This window comes from Saccopteryx leptura, chromosome 2 (genome assembly GCF_036850995.1).
Source record: "Saccopteryx leptura isolate mSacLep1 chromosome 2, mSacLep1_pri_phased_curated, whole genome shotgun sequence".
Lineage (NCBI taxonomy): Eukaryota > Metazoa > Chordata > Mammalia > Chiroptera > Emballonuridae > Saccopteryx > Saccopteryx leptura.
Genome location: NC_089504.1, coordinates 364,283,531 through 364,305,804, shown reverse-complemented (window position 1 = coordinate 364,305,804; position 22,274 = coordinate 364,283,531). Strand labels below are relative to the sequence as shown.

Sequence of the window (22,274 nt, the reverse complement as noted above, 5' to 3'; positions counted from 1 at the left end):
TTGCTGGGAACATATAACTTAAGAGTCCATTTAAAGAAATGTTTTCAGCCCTGGCCAGGAAGCTCAGTAGGTCAGAGCATGGTTCCGATATACTGAGGTTGCGGGTCCCATCCCCGGTCAGGGCACGTACAAGAATCAACTAATAAATGCAAAAATAAGTGGAACAGAAGGTCTGTCTGTCTCTACCCCCCCCCACTCCTCTCTCTCAAATCAATAAATAAAAAGAAAACAAAAATGTCTTCATATAGACGTTAAAATAGTTTTATTTAAGGAGAATTTAAATTAAAGACTTTCCAGGATTATCAAGCTAGTATATCTATTCCCTAATGCTTAACTTATAAAACAGAATCTCTTTAAAATGAAAGTGATTGTATTTAAATAAAGACTCTTTTCCTAGGCTAAATGGACAGACTGTACTGTTCATCGCTTTTTACAGACCGTCTCAGTTCGTCTTTCACAAGCAGTTCAGGAGACAGTACTACTATTAACCCTGTTTATTAACTTCGGCTCAGGGGAGAGAAACTAACCTACCTAAGGCAAGGAGCTGGGGAACCAGAACCATTGCGTTGAGTCACACGCCGCGGTATTGGCTTCAGCGTAGAGACGCAGTACTTACTATCATAAGATAAGATGTGTCCACTCTTGCCTTCGTAAATGACGTGGCCTTTGGATGCAGCTTCCTCTCGGCCTTTCTCAGGACTGCTCTCTTCAATGGGAATTCTAGAAATGGGTCCCTTCACCAAAGCATCCGTTGGTATGCTGGCCTGGGACAGAGCCGGGGTGCCCTGTCATCAAATTAAACACAAGGACCAGAAAAGTCACTCAGGAAATGCAAGACACTCAGAAAATTTAACCTACCACACTGAGAGTCAGATCATGCATATCTTCAAAGGAGATAAAAACAAGCATGAGAGAATTAGACATTAAGTTTTCATAAATGTAAAGAAATGCTATATAGCTTCATCCTTAAACACATCATTGACACACAAAACCTCTTAAAATGCTGAGAGAGAGATGAGTTGAATCAGTTTTCCTCCTCTGCCATGAAGTCAAACCTTTATGAAGGCACTTAACTAGAGAAAAAGATTTCTTTCAAGGCCTAAAATTATGCAAATGTAATAAAACGTTTTCAAAATTTCTAATAAAAATAAGACAATAAATTGTCACTTTTAGAGTGCCACATTTTCTCATAATGTGAAAGAGGAAAAAATAACTTTTTAATTGATTTCTGAGGCAAAAGCAAGCAAATAATTTACAATGATTTTCTTCTCCATTTCCATTTACGCTGAACACATAGCAAAAGCTTTGCTAGGAAGAGTGAATGCTGCATCAACTGAAACTGGTTTCTTCTGCCAATTTTCAAATAACTAACCTTTCAGATGAACGACAGCACAGATTATACAGCTTGTAGTCAAACTAATCACCGTAATGTCTTCATGCAGGCAGTTTACAGATCTGGGACTTGCCACCTCTGAAACCCATAACCACCCAGTCCCATAACCCAGAACAACAAACAACGTGAGCACAGACTCCGCAGCCGGGACAGCTGGCCCACTGAGCACCCCTCCGCCCCCAGAGCCCCCAGGGTTGCAGGAATGACGGACTAACCTGCGTGATGGAGCCTCGCAGGGATGGGATGCCTTCCACGGAAATTTTGCTGGTGGGAGTTCCCCGAGTGATACTACCTTCTTGAGTGGTTCCTGAGGTGCCTGGATCAAAACAAACTTGTTAGCAAATTACACCCCCGACCCCTGCAAAAAAAACAAACACCACCAAAATCAGCCTCTACTGGGGAGAGGGGTAAGAAGGAAAGAGCAGCACAGAAAAAGCTTTTGTTTTATTAAAATGTACTTTTAAAATAATACTGTAATTATTACAAAGGAAGGCTGAAATACGGAATTTCAAAGTTCTTAAATCATTTTTATATGGAAAAAAACTTAAATTTAGAATTTAAGGGCTCTAACTTAAAAACCCACCATTAAAACACATCCATTACTTACTTTAATACATTTACTGGGGACAAAAGTTTAACATTTCTGTGTAACAGCAGATTTTTACCTCGGACCACTCCTTCATGCTGCGCCCTGACCAGCAGGCCCTCAGGCTGTGAGTTCTGGCTCCGGGGAGAAAACTCCTCCTGCTTGATGTAGGGCACAGGAGCTGGGGGCCGGACAGAGAGGGAGGCGCTCAGGCCGCGTCCGACGGGCGCTCAAGACCAGAACCCTCGGGCCTGTTTCCTCACTGACCTGATTTGGCCGAGTCCTGCTGCCGTGGCAGTCCAAGAGAGATAGAGCCCACTGAGGGTTTTGTTGCTTCTTGAGTGTAGGAAGCCTGGTTGTGAGAAGTCAAATAAGTGCCCGGTGTGCCCTAAAAATAATTTTTAAAGGCTAAAATAACACTGTCTTTTCACAATCAATTTAAATGTAACGGTCACATTTCTGTTCATAAAAATTTATACCCTCACTGCCCAAAATTTAAAACAGGTATCTATAAAGCAGAAAATCCTCATCTGGTCACGTAATCTATGTTTCTGTGGTCAATTAATAAAATGCCAATTAGTAAAAATTTAATAAAATGGTCAATTTTTAAAATGTCAATATACATTTACATGGTCAATTAATCTATGACAAAGGAGGTCCAATAGGGAACAGACAGTCTCTTCATAAATTGAACAGATGTGTGCAAAAGTAAAGAAATAAAAGTGGACAACTTTCCTACATTGCACACAAAATTAAACTCAAAATGAATTTAAGACTTAAATATGTAAGACTGAAACTGTAACACTCCTATAAGAATACGTAAGCAGCATAACCAGGCGGTGGCGCAGTGGATAGTGTCGAACTGGGATGCGTTGGACCCAGGTTCGAGATCCCGAGGTCGCCAGCTTGAGCGCGAGCTCATCTGGTTTGAGCAAAGCTCACCAGCTTGAGCCCAAGGTCGCTGGCTCGAGCAAGGGGTCACTCAGTCTGCTGTAGCCCCCCCACCCCCGTCAAGACACATATGAGAAAGCAATCAATGAACAACTAAGGAACCACAACAAAGAGTTGATGCTTCTCATCTCTCTTCCTTCTCGTCTGTCTGTCCCTGTCTGTCCCTCTCTCTGTCACACACACAAAAAAAGATGACGTAGGCAGTAAATGCTTTGATATCATTCTTAGCAGTGTTTTTTTGGATATGTCTCCTCAGGCAAGGGCAACAACAACAAAAAATAAATGAATAGGACTACATTAAACTTAGAAGGTTTTACACTACAAAGAAAACCATCAACAAAACATCAAAGGCAACAACATACTGAATGGGAGAAGATACAGCTAACAGAGGACTTTCGTCCATTAAATGTAAAGAATTTCTACAGCCTTGTAACAAAACAGATCCATAAAATCGAATAATGAGACTTAAACAGTCACTTCACAATCAGATGTGCAAACAACAAATAAGTGTCAGAAAAAGTGCTTTATTGTACACTCACTAGGTTGACTAAAATAAAAAAGACTGAGCAAAAAAATGGAGCAACCTGAAGTCTCACTCACTCACTCACTGCTGTGATGGTATGAAATTATACACCCAACTCTGGAAAATTACCAAGTAAAACGTGCACACACCCAGCAGTTCCACTGCCTGAAGTCTCACTCACTCACTGCTGTGATGGTATGAAATTATACACCCAACTGGAGAATTACCAAGTAAAACGTGCACACACCCAGCAGTCCCACTGCCTGAAGTCTCACTCACTCACTCACTCACTGCTGTGATGGTATGAAATTATACACCCAACTCTGGAGAATTATCAAGTAAAACGTGCACACACCCAGCAGTCCCACTGCCTGAAGTCTCACTCACTCACTGCTGTGATGGTATGAGATTGTACACCCAACTCTGGAAAATTATCAAGTAAAACGTGCACACACCCAGCAGTCCCACTGCCTGAAGTCTCACTCACTCACTGCTGTGATGGTATGAGATTGTACACCCAACTCTGGAGAATTACCAAGTAAAACGTGCACACACCCAGCAGTCCCACTGCCTGAAGTCTCACTCACTCACTGCTGTGATGGTATGAGATTGTACACCCAACTCTGGAGAATTATCAAGTAAAACGTGCACACACCCAGCAGTCCCACTGCCTGAAGTCTCACTCACTCACTGCTGTGATGGTATGAGATTGTACACCCAACTCTGGAGAATTATCAAGTAAAACGTGCACACACCCAGCAGTCCCACTGCCTGAAGTCTCACTCACTCACTCACTGCTGTGATGGTATGAAATTATACACCCAACTCTGGAGAATTATCAAGTAAAACGTGCACACACCCAGCAGTCCCACTGCCTGAAGTCTCACTCACTCACTCACTGCTGTGATGGTATGAGATTGTACACCCAACTCTGGAAAATTACCAAGTAAAACGTGCACACACCCAGCAGTTCCACTGCCTGAAGTCTCACTCACTCACTGCTGTGATGGTATGAGATTGTACACCCAACTCTGGAGAATTATCAAGTAAAACGTGCACACACCCAGCAGTCCCACTGCCTGAAGTCTCCCTCACTCACTCACGGCTGTGATGGTATGAAATTATACACCCAACTCTGGAGAATTACCAAGTAAAACTTGCACACACCCAGCAGTCCCACTGCCTGAAGTCTCACTCACTCACTGCTGTGATGGTATGAGATTGTACACCCAACTCTGGAAAATTACCAAGTAAAACGTGCACACACCCAGCAGTCCCACTGCCTGAAGTCTCCCTCACTCACTGCTGTGATGGTGTGAGATTGTACACCCAACTCTGGAGAATTATCAAGTAAAACGTGCACACACCCAGCAGTTCCACTGCCTGAAGTCTCACTCACTCACTCACTGCTGTGATGGTATGAAATTATACACCCAACTCTGGAAAATTACCAAGTAAAACGTGCACACACCCAGCAGTTCCACTGCCTGAAGTCTCCCTCACTCACTCACGGCTGTGATGGTATGAGATTGTACACCCAACTCTGGAGAATTATCAAGTAAAACGTGCACACACCCAGCAGTTCCACTGCCTGAAGTCTCACTCACTCACTGCTGTGATGGTGTGAGATTGTACACCCAACTCTGGAGAATTATCAAGTAAAACGTGCACACACCCAGCAGTCCCACTGCCTGAAGTCTCACTCACTCACTCACTGCTGTGATGGTATGAAATTATACACCCAACTCTGGAAAATTACCAAGTAAAACGTGCACACACCCAGCAGTTCCACTGCCTGAAGTCTCCCTCACTCACTGCTGTGATGGTGTGAGATTGTACACCCAACTCTGGAGAATTATCAAGTAAAACGTGCACACACCCAGCAGTCCCACTGCCTGAAGTCTCACTCACTCACGGCTGTGATGGTATGAGATTGTACACCCAACTCTGGAAAATTACCAAGTAAAACGTGCACACACCCAGCAGTTCCACTGCCTGAAGTCTCCCTCACTCACTGCTGTGATGGTATGAGATTGTACACCCAACTCTGGAGAATTATCAAGTAAAACGTGCATACACCCAGCAGTTCCACTGCCTGAAGTCTCACTCACTCACTGCTGTGATGGTGTGAGATTGTACACCCAACTCTGGAGAATTATCAAGTAAAACGTGCACACACCCAGCAGTTCCACTGCCTGAAGTCTCACTCACTCACGGCTGTGATGGTATGAAATTATACACCCAACTCTGGAGAATTATCAAGTAAAACGTGCACACACCCAGCAGTCCCACTGCCTGAAGTCTCCCTCACTCACTCACTGCTGTGATGGTATGAGATTGTACACCCAACTCTGGAAAATTATCAAGTAAAACGTGCACACACCCAGCAGTTCCACTGCCAGAATTATCTAACAGAAACAAAGACACACATCTACAAAGTGCCCAGTACAAAAATGTTCCTACCAGTTTTATTCATTGTAGCCAAAAAATAGAGAACAGCTAAGGTTTCCATCATCAAGGAGATGGATAAACAAACTCTTACGCTCACACACTGGAGTCATTTTCAGCAATAAAAAGGAAGAAACAGCCGATTACACACACACCCGGGTGAATCCCTTAAACAACTGAGCAAAGTTCAAGACAGACACAGAAGAGCACACCCTGCATAATTTCAGTCATACGAAGTTCTAGAAACGGCAAAACTAATCCATCACGACAGAAAGCAGAACAGGGGTGGTTTCAGGTTCTGGAAGAGAAGGCTGCTCAGAAAGGGAGTGAGAGAGCGGTCCGAGCGATGGCCATGTCCCACGACCTGACGGGGGTGGCCGCTGGCCACCCATGCACCGAAAATAACTAAAAGCTGACTAAACCGCTCAGATCAGACTGTTAAAAAGAGAAAGAGACAGAGATAGTGGCCAGAGCCAGAATAAACTACGGCTTGCTGATCATCTATAGTTTAATAGGTGGAGGCTTTACAATAGAGTCAACACACATTGTAGTTCCTTGAAAATATTCCATTTTCACTTACATTGCACTGAACTTCAAAGCACATATGTGCCTTTTCTAACTTGCACCAGATAACGTGCCACACTCAACCTGGGCTGTAACCCGCACAAACTCCTCGTGTGTGGCATGGAGGAGAGTGATTGCTGCATTTTCTGGCTACTGTGCCTTCATATATCTACATAGACTTTTTATTTATCAGGACTCTGAAAAACTAGTATGAGAAGGAGGGGAAAGTTTGCCAGAGCCACACAGCAGAAGAGCTGCTGGGTGAGAACACACCTCACCTGTGAGATGGAGCCCCCCAGGATAAAGGACGGTTTTTCTGAAGCCACGCTGGTCTTGGAGGACGGGATGAGTGGCGGAGGCGGCCTGGTGGGCCGGGTCGTGGGCAGCCGCACCCCCTCGGGAAGATTAGTTATCACTTGATGTGGAGCAGGCTGGAGCACTTTTAAAAGGGAGAAAAATGAGTTAAAATAGTCAATTTCCGAGTCTGCAACCTTTTACTGTCTCAGTCATTCCTAAGTTTTAAATTTCCCTGTCACTTGAATTAAACCTGTACACATATTCAAGTCACTAATGGTTGTTTGCGAGGTGGAAATATTCAACCCCCTGTGTCAAACCAGAGCTTTCAAGTTAAGGTTCTTTTGAAACTTTCTGCCTAGCATACATAAACAGCAATCTTTAAGAATTTTTCTTCCTCTCCACCCTTCTCTGGACCTCACAGTAGAGGTGAGATCAAAGGCGGCCTCTCAGGAAGAGTTGCTGTTACAACTTTGGAGACTACATTGACATGATCAACAGACAGCCAATCATACGTCCTCTTTGCATCTCACAGTTTGAGAACCATTTACTGATTCTCTCTCTCAGACTCCTGAATTTCTGCAACAGGTTAGGGGAGAGTGGGGATCTCAATATTTTTACAAAGTGAATGTACTCTTGAGAGAAAAGCCAGTCAGCGTCACGGTATACATGTGTCAACATCGACTTCCCAGCGGCCCGGTGACTCTCAGCTCAGTGTAACTAGTGATGGAATGCAGAGAAACAAGAAAGTGTGCAACAGCGAGGACGTGTCCTAGAAGAGCACTTCATTCGTGAGGTGGGACATCTGTGGGCAGACGTCCGGCAGCCACTGCACGGAGGGACACGTGCCTGGCGGGACCCTGGAGCGGCCGCACTCGCCCAGGCTGTGCAGCGGCTTTACTGCCCCCTGGGGAGAGTCTGCGCAGAGATGCTGGCCCTGCAGCAGGGCACCTCTGCGCTTCCTGCTCTAGAGCGCGTCTGACCGCAGCACAAGGCATACAGGCGACTGATTTTCCTATGAAAGTTCAATTCATCAAAATAAGGGAAGAGCTTCAAATTAAAAGATTAAATGTGAAAGGACCAAGCCCACACCATTCGGGGCAGATCCACCTATATACTAATATCAAGGCCAAAAATTCCTCCACAGAAATCATCTGTGTACATATCGTCACTATGAGCTAATAAAGTCCCCAAAATTTCTATTGTGATTTTTCTCTTTAAAAGGTAAAAGGACTTCTCTTTCCTCTCATTAGGAAAATCAAGTGTTTTCACATGCAACAGAGGCCATACACACAAACATCACATTATCCATCCATTCTGGGTATTCAAGTCTGGCCTCAATCAGAGGTTGGATCTCTGAGGATTCCAAACCTTTTAAGGAGTAGCCTGTTGAAGCCCATTGCTTAATGTGCAGAGAGATAAAGGTAATGAGAAATGGAAGAAATGGAAGAAGCCTTTCAATAGTGCCGGTTGAACTAATCCAAAACACCTACACTGCATAAGCTTATAAAACTATGAATTTTACTACAATAATGCTAATAAAAATTACTCGACATCATTTATATCCAAAGAAAGAATAAACTTTAAGGATTTAAAGGATGTATCAGACAGACGAGTCATATTAAGACTTAAAATATATGTATTACATATAATATATAATTTTTCCTTTTTTTTTTTTTTTTTTACAGAGACAAAGAGAAAGTCAGAGAGAAGGACAGACAGGGACAGACAGGCAGGAACGGAGAGAGATAAGAAGCATCAATCATTAGTTCTTTGTTGCAACACCTTAGTTGTTCATTGATTGCTTTCTCATATGTGCCTTCACCGTGGGGCTACAGCAGACCGAGTAACCCATTGCTCCAGCCAGAGATCTTGGGTCCACGCTGGTGAGCTTTGCTCAAACCAGATGAGCCTGCGCTCAAGCTGGCGACCTCAGGGTCTTGAACTTGGGTCCTCTGCATCCCAGTCTGACGCTCTACTCACTGCGCCACCACCTGGTCAGGCTAATTTTTCCTTTTTTAAGTGAAATTAACACACTATCATTTTGGAAAACCAGAAAAGCACAAAGAAGTGATATCACTCGTTACCCAAACCACTTACGTTTGTGGCACTGTAATGTCTCCCAGAACAAATTCCTGCTCGTTTCTCTGTTCCTTTACTTACCTAGCCTTACCCATTTATTCTTCAAAATAAAACTAAACTTAAAATCATTCTGAGTAGTTTCTTCCCAAAGTACCCCTGAAATATTCCTTGGATTTGCATTAAATTATGACTACAGAAGACTTGACATTTTACCATAATGAGTTTTCTAATTAAGAAACTTATATGTTTTCATATATTCTTTAAAAATTGTTTACAGAAATTTTATATTTTGTTGCTAGGAAAACCATCTTTTTCATATCTGGGTTTATGTATATCACTGACTATTAGATATACAGTGGAGAAAGATGCAGATTTCTATATATTGTATACTAATTTTTTCTTAGAAACTGAATGGACTTTCCGTTTAGCTCTGACAACCTTTCAGTTGACTCTTACAGGCTTTCTAGGCAGATAATCTAATACTGTGAATATTAGTATGTCTTCTTCCTTCAAATGCCTAACCCTCTTCTTTGGTTCCTTTATCTTGACTGTACTGTACTAAGTCATGGTCGGCATCCCTGGAGCTCCCCTCCAAAGGCAAGGGCTCTAGCATTTCACTATTAAGTGGAAGATTTATAATCCGTCTCCAAAAGTGATTCATTAGTGTAAGGCATGAAAATTTCTTTGGTTTACTAAGATATTTTTGAAACCCAGAAACAATTATAATATCAGCTAATATTCGGTATGAATTATGTGTTACTTCGTGTTACATGAATTGTCTCATTTAGACTTTACAACCAATGAGATTAATACTACTTTACAGATAATGTAACTGAGACTCAAAGAACCACATTTAATTGCCCAGGTCACACTACCAGGATTTTTCGAAAGCAATATAATTCCTGGCCCTGACCTCTAAAGCACAATGTACTCACTTCTCTCTGACATACTGGGTGCTGAAATTTATATGCCTCTGGGACACCCAACAAGATAACGGCACTCTTCCTGCTGACATACTTCTGTAACTAGATCAAGAAGCGCTCTAACACTGTGAAGATTTATGAAATAAACCAACTTCAGGAGAAAATCACTTCTTGGTTGCTGGAGACTTGAACATGATAGGGCAGGGGTCGGGAACCTTTTTGGCTGAGAGAGCCATGAATGCCGCATATTTTAAAATGTAATTCCATGAGAGCCATACAACGACCCATGTATGTTAACATTATCCAATAAAAATTTGGTGTTATCCCGGAGGACAGCTGTGATTGGCTCCAGCCACCCACAACCATGAACATGAGTGGTAGGAAATGAATGGATTGTAATACATGAGAATGTTTTATATTTTTAACATTATTATTATTTTTATTAAAGATGTGTCTGCGAGCCAGATGCAGCCATCAAAAGAGCCACATTTGGCTCACAAGCCACAGTTTCCCGACCCCTGTAATAGGGTATTATAAATTCAGTGCCTGGTTGCTCTGCCATTTCTGGTTTTATAATTATATGGAAAAATCCATTTTGTCATAGTAGTTAAAGAAATGGAAAAAAAATAAAAATTTATATGGTTCTAAATACAGCTATTTAAATTATGATGTACACAGAGCTGAAAAAATAACCAAAAAATAAACAAACTAGATTCAGTTGCATAAAAGAATTAACTCTTATTTCAATTAGATTTTATTACTTTGCATTAAGGTTCAATTCTAACTCTATCTCCACATATATAAATTTTAGTTCCTTCACTGTAGGATGAAGGTTTCAAATCAAGGCAAGGGTCAGCCTGTCTAACTGTTCCTGGAAAGTGAAAGCAACCCTTCCCGAAGGTATATTTTAAGCTTTCTATAGATGGAAAGGCTTCACGTCACTTCAAAAGGGCACATCTACCATAGTTACCTGAACCACTGAGATGAAGAGAAAATGAATATAATCAAACAGCTAGAAAACAGATGCTGCCTAAGACCATGAAAAGAAAAACCAAAACCATAGTCCTAATTCAGGAGGACTGTACCAGCCTGGTTTACAAAATGAGTGACGGTTGATCCGTAAATCCTCATTCTGACTATATTTAACAGCCTAGAACCTACTCTGTGATGTTACAATAAAAACATGTTGGTCAAACATTCTACATACGTGTAATTTAACTACAAATATACAAATGTCATTTGGAAGATTATCCTTTATGGTGAACTACAGGTTAGTTATAAATCAGGAGAGACTTCGGCCCTGGCCGGTTGGCTCAGTGGTAGAGCGTCGGCCTGGCGTGTAGAAGTCCCGGGTTCGATTCCCAGCCAAGGCACACAGGAGAAGTGCCCATCTGCTTCTCCACCCCACCCCCTCTCCTTCCTCTCTGTCTCTCTCTTCCCCTCCCGCAGCAAGGCTCCATTGGAGCAAAGATGGCCCGGGCGCTGGGGATGGCTCCTTGGCCTCTGTCCCAGGCACTAGAGTGGCTCTGGTCGCAACAGAGCGACGCCCCAGAAGGGCAGAGCATCGCCCCCTGGTGGGCGTGCCAGGTGGATTCTGGTCGGGTGCATGCGGGAGTCTGTCTGACTGTCTCTCCCCGTTTCCAGCTTCAGAAAAAAAAAAAAAAAATTCAGGAGAGACTTCAGGCACTTATTAAACAAATTACTGGATGAACATACTAGGCAGATTAGTAAAAACAAAACTTAAGCTTGGGATACAATGTAATGAACTGTCCCAGTTTGTAGAGTCACCTTGAACCTAACTGGTATCATATCAATAAACATTTTGGTGTCATATTAATCAAAAAATATAAAGAGGTTGATTTTAAGACCACTGTATAATGATTAAAAATTAGGATACCAGCCCTGACCGGTTGGTTCAGCGGTAGAGCATCGGCCTGGCGTGTAGATGTCCTGGGTTTGATTCCCAACCAGGGCACATAGGAGAAGCACCCATCTGCTTCTCCACCCTTCCCCCTCTCCTTTCTCTCTCTCTCTCTCTCTTCCCCTCCCACAGCCAAGGCTCCACTGGAGCAAAGTCGGTCCAGGCACTGAGGACGGCTCCACAGCCTCCGCCTCAGGTGCTAGAATGGCTCCAGTTGCAACATCAATTGTTGAGTTAGTGATTAAGGATTCTCTAGATACAATACAGAAAAAACCCCAAAAGTTATCAGTGTTTTCACCTCTGTTCAAGAAATGTTCATTTAGTATCTGTTATATACCCAGCCTTGGTGGGTATTATCACTGGGTTCATATTTTTACTAGCATAAAGTTTGTGTCTAAAACTCTAACATAAGAGGTTCAGTATCATGTAACTGTTAACTCATTATTGGTGTGACAGGTGGGAGAGAGCAGGATCAGTTAAGTTCTCCAGTTCCTGTTTTACGTTACACAGCCCTTGAAACGCATGGCATCCTACAGTTAATAGTGCTTATTTATAAAAGGTACTGCAGTCTTCTGAATCACTGGAAGAAAACTGAACCATAATCACAGAAGATTTTAATATTCCTAGATTCTAAGCATATCAAACATAAGGCCTATAAATGAACTATCAACCAGAACACATGTGCCATCTTCTAACCAGGCCAGAACTTTATAAAGTTTAGAAATCACTTCATTTCTTCTCCTTTAAAAAGAAACAAGTGCAGCCTGACCAGGCGGTGGCACAGTGGATGGAGTGTCAGACTGGGATGCGGAAGATCCAGGTTTGAAACGCCAAAGTTGTGAGCTTGAGTATAGGCTCACCAGCTTGAGCCCAAGGTCGCTGGATTGAGCAAGGGGTCATTTGCTCTGTTGTAACTCCCCCTTCCCCTTCAAGGCACCATTAAGAAAGCAATCAAATAACAAGCAATCAACGAACAACTAAGATGCCGCAACAAAGAATTGATGCTTCCCATACCTCTCCCTTTCTGTCTGTCTGTCCCTATCTGTCCCTCTCTGTCAAAAAACAAAACAAGTGTATCATGCAGCAACTAAAAAAGCATGCATAAATCAAAGCTGCCACTTGAAATAAAAACATTAATGTAACAAAGTACCTTCATGGTATCCATTTATACTATGTCTATATTAATACACCAATCAGTATTTATGGCTATAGATTACATTATATAAATATTTTACATAAGATAAGACAGAGCCATGTGTTATAAACAATACTGAATAGCCATTCTTTCTTCGGGGCTGTGATCCCAGCAAGGTAAGTAGGCATGGAGTTTGCACTCGACAGATGAGAAGACTGAAGCTCAGAAAGGTTACGTGCCGTGGCCACGGCCACACAACGGGTACACGCTGGAGAAGCGTAAAGTCCGGGTCTGACTGGCTCTACATGTTACACAAGGTTGTCTCCCATCACAGCAGAGAATTACAGAGAATGTGGCCCTGTCATGGCGACTGGCTTGGAGGACAAGACAATTCACATTGACTCTGAAAACTCAGGCAAAGAGCATGCAGCAGGGCTCTTCTACAGTCTCCAGCATGAGGATAAGCATCACAGTTAGTAACACTGACACAGCTTAGTGATTTAACTGAAATCAGTTTCTCTGTACGGAATAAGTGTACTACACACATCGGCTGACATGCTGTTTAATCCAAGCCCACAGGACACGGCCTGCGAGTACAGCGCCGTTTCCTTCCAAGTGCACTCTGTGTGGCGAAGGCTCTACCTACCGTCCCACTCGCGGCTCGGACTCTTGGAGGTGCTGCACGGGCTGGTCGAAGTTCTGCATTCCAGGTCCATCTGCTCTTGCCTCTGCCGCTGCTCCTCCAGGAGCGCGGACTCGTGCATGGCCTTGATGTGGCGCTGGTAGAGAGCATAGCCGCTCACGGGGGTTCCTATGGGGATGCTGCAGGGCGTGCAGGACACCTGCCGGGAGAACAGAACATCTGAGCGTGCACAGTCAACATCGACACGTTGCAAAGAATGCACATTTCTGTTACTATTACAGGCTGAAGTGATTTTACCATTTTTGAACCAAAGTAATCTTTAAGTACCATGCTTAAAATGATCATCAGTGGCCCTGGCCGGTTGGCTCAGTGGTAGAGCGTCGGCCTGGCGTGCAGAAGTCCCGGGTTCGATTCCCGGCCAGGGCACACAGGAGAAGCGCCCACCTGCTTCTCCACACCCCCCCTCCTTCCTCTCTGTCTCTCTCTTCCCGCAGCCAAGGCTCCATTGGAGCAAAGATGGCCCGGGCACTGGCGATGGCTCCTTGGCCTCTGCCCCAGGCCCCGGAGGGGCAGAGCATCGCCCCCTGGTGGGCAGAGCATTGCCCCTGGTGGGCGTGCCGGGTGGATCCCGGTAGGGCGCATGCGGGAGTCTGTCTGACTGTCTCTCCCCATTTCCAGCTTCAGAAAAATACAAAAAAAAAAAAAAAAAAGATCATCAGTTACTTTCAGAACTGAACATAATATGTATCACAAAAGTTGTGCCCCGGCCAGACAGCTTGGTTGGTTAGAGCACCCTCCGGAAGCACAGAGGTGACCAGTTAGATTGCTAGTCAGGGCACATCAAGGGAGAGCCGATATTCCTGTCTTTTTCTCCCTCTCCTTCCTCTCTCGCTGAAATCAATTTTTTTAAATCACAAAAGTCGTGATAAGAGAACTTAAAATCAGGAATGATAATACTTTTGTCTGCTTCTCACTCAGGATGGACAAATCTCTGGTGGCGCAGCCGGCACCCTGACCCCAACTCTCTGTGACCTCCTGCCAGGGAACCACTCCCACCTCGGTGGAGTGAGAGGTCACCTATATGTTAACAGCTCGTAACTTTCTAAGACATTTTTCTCCAGAGTCCACATTTATAAAAATCACTGACCTAACACCTCCATCTGGATATCTCAAAGCACCTCAAAGCCTATTATATTTAAAACTGAACTGCCCTGGCCAGTTGGCTCAGCGGTAGAGCGTCGGCCTGGCGTGCGGGGGACCCGGGTTTGATTCCCGGCCAGGGCACATAGGAGAAGCGCCCATTTGCTTCTCCACACCCCTCCTGTTTCTCCTTCCTCTCTGTTTCTCTCTTCCCCTCCTGCAGCCAAGGCTCCATTGGAGCAAAGATGGCCCGGGCGCTGGGGATGGCTCCTTGGCCTCTGCCCCAGGCGCTAGAGTGGCTCTGGTCGCAGCAGAGTGACACCCCGGAGGCTAGAAGAAACTTGCCTCCAGTCTTTCTGGGAACATGGGGGGTAGTGTAAACAATCAGGCACCACAGCTTAACAGCCTTTTGCAACCTAATCAGGCAAATGAGGCGGGGGTTGGGTAGACTGTCAGCTAACAGTCAATTCACCACACCTCTGCCCCCCCAAAATCTAAACTCCAAAAACCCTGTTGGTTTTTTGGTCCCCAACAGGCACACATTTCTCTGGAATACCATAGGGCATAACTGAAAATCTTCTAGGCCAGTGGTTCCCAATCTTTTTTGGACCACAGACCTGTTTAATGTCAGAAAATATTTTCACGGACCAGCCTTTAGGGTGGGACAGATAAATGTATCATGTGACTGAGACAGGCGTCAAGAGTGAGTCTTAGACGGATGTAACAGAGGGAATCTGGTCATTTTTAAAAAATAAAACATCATTCAGACTTAAATATAAATAAAACGGAAATAATGTAAATTATTTATGCTTTCTCTGTGGACTGGTACCAAATGGCCCAGGGACCGGTACCGGTCCGCAGCCCAGGGGTTGGGGACCACTGTTCTAGGGCACACCAGTGCGCCCTGGCGTTACACTTTGAGAACCACTGATCTAACCAAAGCATTATTTCCTAAGTGGAGTCTTCCTTACGTGTCTCATTAAGAAGAAAGCTTCCCATTTTAATTTTTATGATGATTCTTATCTATGATTTACTATCAAGACCAATCTGTAAGTCTTTTGAAGTTAGAGACTATAATATGAATATATTACATACAGCATTAAAAATGTTGTCTTGAACTGGGCAGACACTAAATACGCATTTGAATGAATAAACAAATGTATGATTTTGTGTGTGTGAGACCATTCATAAGCACACACTAACTTTTCCCAATTACCACATGAGACAGGAAACAAGTTTTTATCCCCTGAAATAAAGCAGGAGCTAGAATATAACTAAGTAAAAGATCAATTCCCATGACTGGAATTCATTATCAAGACAGAGTCAAATTTGTGAAGATTAAGGAAAAATGTAAGTAAAACTAGATTGGGAACTGTATACTAAAATTAGCCATAATCTCTAGTTCATCCTAACTATTCAATACCTTCCCATTCTATTACCGTCTTACAGCAAAACAAACAAAAGCAAGAGTTACTAACATTTATGGCTAGAGCATCTTATTACTTTTTTCTTAGAAATGACTATCTCAATCAATCATCACAATGAATGCATTTGAAAAAGCAACATAAAGATAAACAAAATGGATTATTATCAGCCTTCAAAAGGAATAGGAGCCTGACTAGGCGGTGGCACAGTGGAAAGAGTGTCGGACTGGGATGCGGAAGACCCAGGTTTGAAACCCTGAGGTCACCAGCTTAAGCCCAAGGTCAATGGCTTGAGCAAGGGGTCACTCAGTCTGCTGTAGCCCCCCGGTCAAGGCACATATGAGAAAACAATCAATGAACTAAGGAGCTAAACAAAGAATTGATGCCTCTCTTCTCTCTCTCTTCCTGTCTGTCTGTCCCTATCTGTCCCCTCTCTCTGTCTCTGGCACACACAAAAAAAAAGGGAAGAAGAAGATTCTGGCACATTACAACTCAGATTAACCTTGAAGACAGTATGCTGAGTGAAAGAAGCCAGTCATAGAAAGACAAGTACTGTCTACTCCACTTGAATGAGGTACCCTCAGCAGCCAAATTCATACAGCAGAGAGTAGAATGGGGGCTACCACGGGCTGGGGTGGGGCTGGGGGAAAGGGGAGTTATGGTTTAATGGGAACAGAACTTCAGTTTTACCAAATGAAAAAATTCGGGAGATGTTGCACCATAATATGTATATACTTAATACTGCTGAACGAAAAAACAGTTCAGATGATAAATTATATGTTCACTGCTTTTTTACCACAAATTTTTAAAAAATCAAGCACTAGTTAAAGAAGTGTCTGTAAAGGTCTTCCCTTTCCAGCTTTCCTGGCAAACTCACCATTGGTGGGATCACTGCAGCTCGGTGCTGGAGCTGGGGCAGGTCCGGCGGGCTCAGCTTCATTGGGGAGGAGACCAGGACCGACCCAGCAGGGTTTAACATCGAAGGCTTTGAGTCCATAGGAAACATTCTGCAAGTGGCAATTATAAGAAGTCAACTTTAAATACATGTATAACTCCTCCTGAGTCAACATGCACACACACATCCTGTTAACTTTACATGGCGTCTGAACAGTAAGGATTTTCTGCTATCATGTGGCCTGAATGCAACTGAAATAAACAAATATGTAATCATTTTCATTAAAAAATAAGGATCAGCCTGACCAGGCGGTGGCGCAGTGGATAGAGCATCGGACTGGGAAACAGAGGATCCAAGTTCGAGACCCCGAGGTCGCCAGCTTGAGCAAGGGCTCATCTGGTTTGAGCAAAGCTCACCAGCTTGGACCCAAGGTCGCTGGTTCAAGCAAGGGGTTACTTGGTCTGCTGAAGGCCTGCAGTCAAGGCACGTATGAGAAAGCAATCAATGAACAACTACGGTGTCGCAACGAAAAACTGATGATTGATGCTTCTCATCTCTCTCCATTCCTGTCTGTCCCTGTCTATCCCTCTCTCTGACTCTCTCTCTCTCTGTCCCTGTAAAAAAAAAAAGGATCACACAAGTGTTCTTGGTCACTAAAATGAAGAGCACCATAACCTACCACATACTAAGACTGCACACTCTGCCTTTACCATGCCCGTTATTTACACCATGTGTGCTCTGTAGCCGGCATGGTGCTGGGGTTTAGTCGGCGACCAACAGGGTGAGGAGAGAGGGGCGTCCAGGGGAGGGGCTCACCTCTGTCTGTCCGGCTCCCCGTCCACGTCCTCATCAGCACTGCAAGTGGCGCTGGAGTCGTTGTCAGACTGGGGCTCCGGCCGCTGGACGCCGATCCGCTGAGCCCCCCCCAGCTCGTCATCTCCGGGCTCTGTCTTCCCGCTGCCTCTCTGCAGCTCCCTCTCTCTGGCATCGCCTTCGCCTCGAGACGCGCTGTCTTCCAGCACCCCCATCTCAGCATCTCCAGAGTCTGCGTTAGCCGTCGCGGGGAGATCCAGCGCAGAAGTGGCGTCAGCACTGTGCTCCTGATCCATGGGCTCTGCCAGGTCGCCAGGGAGGCTGGTACTGGCCAGGGCCTCCGCACTCTTGCCCTCGGCCGGCTTCGTGCCCGGAACTGATGGGGGGGACGCACTGGGAGCAGGTTCGGGGGTGCCCTCGCGCTCAGCCCCGGGCTCAGTGCTTCCTCGAGAAGTTCCCGTCTCAGTGCAGTCCTCGCCGGGCTTCACAGCTTCAACTGGTGAAGGAGAAGGAGCACTTTCTGTATCAGAACTATTTTCAGCACCTTAAAGATAATGGTACAGCATAAAAATCTGATAATGAACATGTTCCAGGTGATGACAGAAACCATGTTTGACAGCAGATGTCTAGGATGAATCCTATGTCCTCAATGGCCTCACTGAAGTATTACAGCCACAGGGTTAGCTAGAAGATGAAAGGGAATGATCGGCCTGACCAGGTGGTGGTGCAGTGGACAGAGTGTTGAACTGACATACGGAGGACCCAGGTTCGAAACCCTGAGGTTGCCACCTTTAGTGCAGGCTCATCCAGCTGGAGCGAGGGGTCACTGGCTTGAGCATGGGCTCATCAACCATGACCCCATGGTCACTGGCTTGAGCCTAGAGGTCACTAGCTTGAAGCCCAAGCTCAATGGCTTGAGCCCGAGGTCGCTGGCTTGAGCCCAAGGTTGCTGGCTTGAGCCCAAGGTCATTGGCTTGAGCCCAAGGTCACTGGCTTGAGCCAGGGGTCACAGTCTGCTGTATCCCCCTGGTCAAGGCACATATGAGAAAGCAATCAATGAACAACTAAGGAGCCGCAACGAAGAACTGATGCTTCTCATCTCTCTCCCTTTCCTGTCTGTCTGTCCCTATCTGTTCCTCTCTCTGACTCAAAAAAAAAAAGAACAGAGTGAGCAATCCCTCACACCTATTAGAATGGCTGTTGTCAGAAAGAAAAGAAACACTGATGGAGGCACTAAAGTATCTGAAGCATGACTGCCATTTTCAAGATATTCTGTCTGTAGTACTTGGACCAGCTCAGGAGCTCCATGCATAAATATAAGGTCTACCGGAAAGTTCTGTCCGTTTTTGGAATAAAACCAAATACAAATTTTTCTTACCATCAATAAACTTTATTAAATAATATAATTGCCATTATTATTAATGATTTCTTGCCAGTGTGAGGGCAATTTGTATATCCCATTTTTGAAAAATGTTTTATCTTTTGATGTAAAAAATTGAACCAGTGCTTGTTTGATATCTTCTTCATTTTTGAATTTTTTGCCCTTCAAAACATTTTGTAAGGACAAAAACAAGTGATAGTCGGAGGGTGCTCAGTCCGGGGAATATGGTGGATGTGACAGACGTGCTTCTGTAGCATTTCTTCCTTGTTGAAATTCGTAAAAATTACAGTGGCGTAAATAAACTTTATCAGTAGCCATGGGTACACTATCACTTCACACATAAGACTAACGTGAATCAACTTTGTTTTAGTTAATTTGCTACGTCAGTATGTATACATTAAGTGATAAAAATAGGCACATATGCGCCAAATAAAAGTGCTTACGTGTTGAAATTTGTTGTGATAGAAACGGACAGAACTTTCCGGTAGGCCCTATATTTGTTGTTGAATAGATATATACATTATGCTTAAGTTTAAAGTCTCTAATCCGTGAAACACTGATGAACTATGTTCTTATTGAAACAATTCCTAATTGTCAAATCATTAAGCTAAAAACCACATGACTGGGCAGCAGTCGTCACAACTCAGCTCCCTATTGTGGATACCTTCACTGTCTTCAGGATTCTCCTCTTCATTGGAGGCTTCAATGTCCTCATCTTCCTGAGCAGACACAGTGGAAGCTACACTTTCACACTGAGACACATCTCGCTCCTCACGAGGTTTTCGTGAAGTCTACAATGGAAAGTGTTAAAATAAGTTGTTAATGACTTAAGTAACCAAAAGGAACCTTTCCATATCTGAGAGCGCAGAGAACGCTACTATGTGCACACACACTACACGAGAAGGCTTTGGGTCTGACTACCATTCCAAGTGCAGCGATCTCTGCGTTCCTACTAACTGGCCCTTCCTGCAGAAGAATCACTTTCATCAAATTCACCAAAAGTAACATCGGAACCATTTTTCAAACTACTCACCACTATACATGCACGAACTGGCCCAGTCTACAGTAGTTCAAAGTAACGAATTCTCCTTACTACTAAGAGAAAGTTTATTCCTTCGGCAGTAAATAAAGAAACAGTTGCCTTCTGCCAAGAAACTAGCACATCTTTTACAGGTGAGTGTAATAAATAAAAATATAACCTACACAAGCTCTCTCACAGCCAATCTTTGAGGCTCAAACAACAAACAAAAAATTGTAAGTAAAAAACAGTAAGTAAAAGACCCACCACCCGATATACTTACTTTCTGTTTATGCTGCTGCAAGAGGTTGTCAAGATTGTGTCGCCTTTTATAGTTAAAATAGAAGTTTTTACACTGAGCTTCACTTTTAGTTCCCACCATTTTGGCAATTGCTGCCCAGTTACGACCATGTTCTACCAGACCTGTAGTTTAAAAACAGACTCAATGTTAACGAACAGTAACCGAGTAAAGCAAACAAGAATAATAATATAATAAACATATTTATTATATTCCCAATCATTAACACTAAACGTGTTTTTAGTTACTTACTGATATACTTCAATACTTGCTGAAATTAGTATGGACACAAAATTTACTAACAGCTCTATTTACCCACCCAAACTTAAAACATGTTCACTAATGAAAGCAGTCAAACTTACCTTTATATATCTCCCTGAGGGCTAGGACAATGCTGGACACATAGTAATAATTCAAACTGATAAATAAGGTACTTCTAAATCTTTGGAAACAGTACATTAATATAAAGTTAATAATGTAATCATATATAAATATAAATGATTAACATAAGGGTATACATACAGAGTGGGGCAAAAGTAGGTTTGCAGTTGTTCATATGGAAAATACAATAATTAATAATAATGCAAGAACAAATTCTGTGTTTTTCATACCACTGTAAATCTAGTTTTGCCCAGCTCTGTGTATACATGTGTGTATGTATGTATGAGTGTGCGCATATATATGTGCAATTCCATAGACGATAACCAGCATGTCTTCAGTCCATATCTCAAGAAATGCCCTTAAAAAAATTACCACTTAAAAAAAACCTGTTGTAATACATCACAGAAAACTATGCCATCGGCCATTTCTTTAATCAAACAATACATCTACACACACACACATATGTAAGGAGCATGGATACACGTATGCACACATACTACACTGCCAGAAATATATTTTAAATACAGGTGTACCAAGCAAACATTTCCAGTACAAATTTAAGAATTTATAGAAAAATATCGATTTTTCATGGTTACAACTACTGTTTCCATGCCTGGCCAGTGGTGGTGCAGTGGACAGAGCATCAACCTGGGTCACTGAGGTACCCAGTTCAAAACCCCAAAATTGTGTGCTTGAGCAAGGAGGGGTTGCTGGCTTGAGCAAGGGGTCACTAGCTCGGCTTGAGCCCCCCCAATCAAAGCACGTTAGGAGAATCAATGAACAACTAAAGTGACACAACGAGTTGATGCTTCTTATCTCTCTACTCCCTCTCTCTCCCTCTTCCTGTCTCTCTCTAAAATCAATTTTAAAACTAAACAATGAAGTTGATAGTATTGCTTCCTTAATAATAATTGGAAAATCTCTTTTGAATCCTTCCCGATATATGAATAAGAGATGAAGAGTGGTGACTGAACAGTCATATGGAAGTATACCTACCTGAAAAAGATTACGATACAACTAATATCTACTTATTTTACTATGACATTTTGTTGATCAAATGAGAATAAATATATTTTAAAAAGTTATACATGTAATCAAGACAAATTTCAAATAAAGGACAGAACACTTTAAGTTGGCTTATCTGATCCTTGAATGTATCCCCTCATTACCTGCTAGACAGAAAGTCTAAAATGTGTCACTAAAAGTCAAGCTATTTATAATCTCTTCTCTCTAGAACTACAAGGTAAATATTTATACTTAACCCTCAAAAAAGTTGGTTAATCTTTCTCAAAATTATTTTTAAAATATTTACTTACAAACCAGTTATTTATCCTATTACAAACTTTAGTTCCATTTTATATTACATTAATAAGCAACAACAGAAAAATACAAGATCTGTAATGTTTCAGAGTAAGATCAAGGCCACACAGCTAGGAAAGTGGCAGCAGGGACAGGATTCAA

At 43.2% G+C, this 22,274-nt stretch overlaps 1 protein-coding gene across 22 annotated transcripts in view; it reads right to left on the bottom strand.

Moving 5' to 3' along the window:
• Positions 1 to 22,274, bottom strand: part of NCOR1 (nuclear receptor corepressor 1) — a 123,208-nt gene that overhangs the window by 41,951 nt on the left and 58,983 nt on the right. For 18 of the 22 annotated variants that reach the window (XM_066364929.1, XM_066364928.1, XM_066364930.1 and 15 more), the window contains 10 exons: positions 20,418 to 20,557; positions 19,781 to 19,907; positions 17,739 to 18,279; positions 16,905 to 17,034; positions 13,467 to 13,662; positions 6,744 to 6,904; positions 2,247 to 2,367; positions 2,059 to 2,160; positions 1,609 to 1,709; positions 617 to 785 (listed from right to left, as the gene is read on the bottom strand). In XM_066364929.1, coding sequence (XP_066221026.1) covers positions 617 to 785; positions 1,609 to 1,709; positions 2,059 to 2,160; positions 2,247 to 2,367; positions 6,744 to 6,904; positions 13,467 to 13,662; positions 16,905 to 17,034; positions 17,739 to 18,279; positions 19,781 to 19,907; positions 20,418 to 20,557 — 1,788 coding nt within the window. The remainder of the gene's footprint in view (positions 1 to 616; positions 786 to 1,608; positions 1,710 to 2,058; positions 2,161 to 2,246; positions 2,368 to 6,743; positions 6,905 to 13,466; positions 13,663 to 16,904; positions 17,035 to 17,738; positions 18,280 to 19,780; positions 19,908 to 20,417; positions 20,558 to 22,274) is intronic. The other 4 variants (XM_066364939.1, XM_066364940.1, XM_066364941.1 and 1 more) reach the window with 2 other exon arrangements.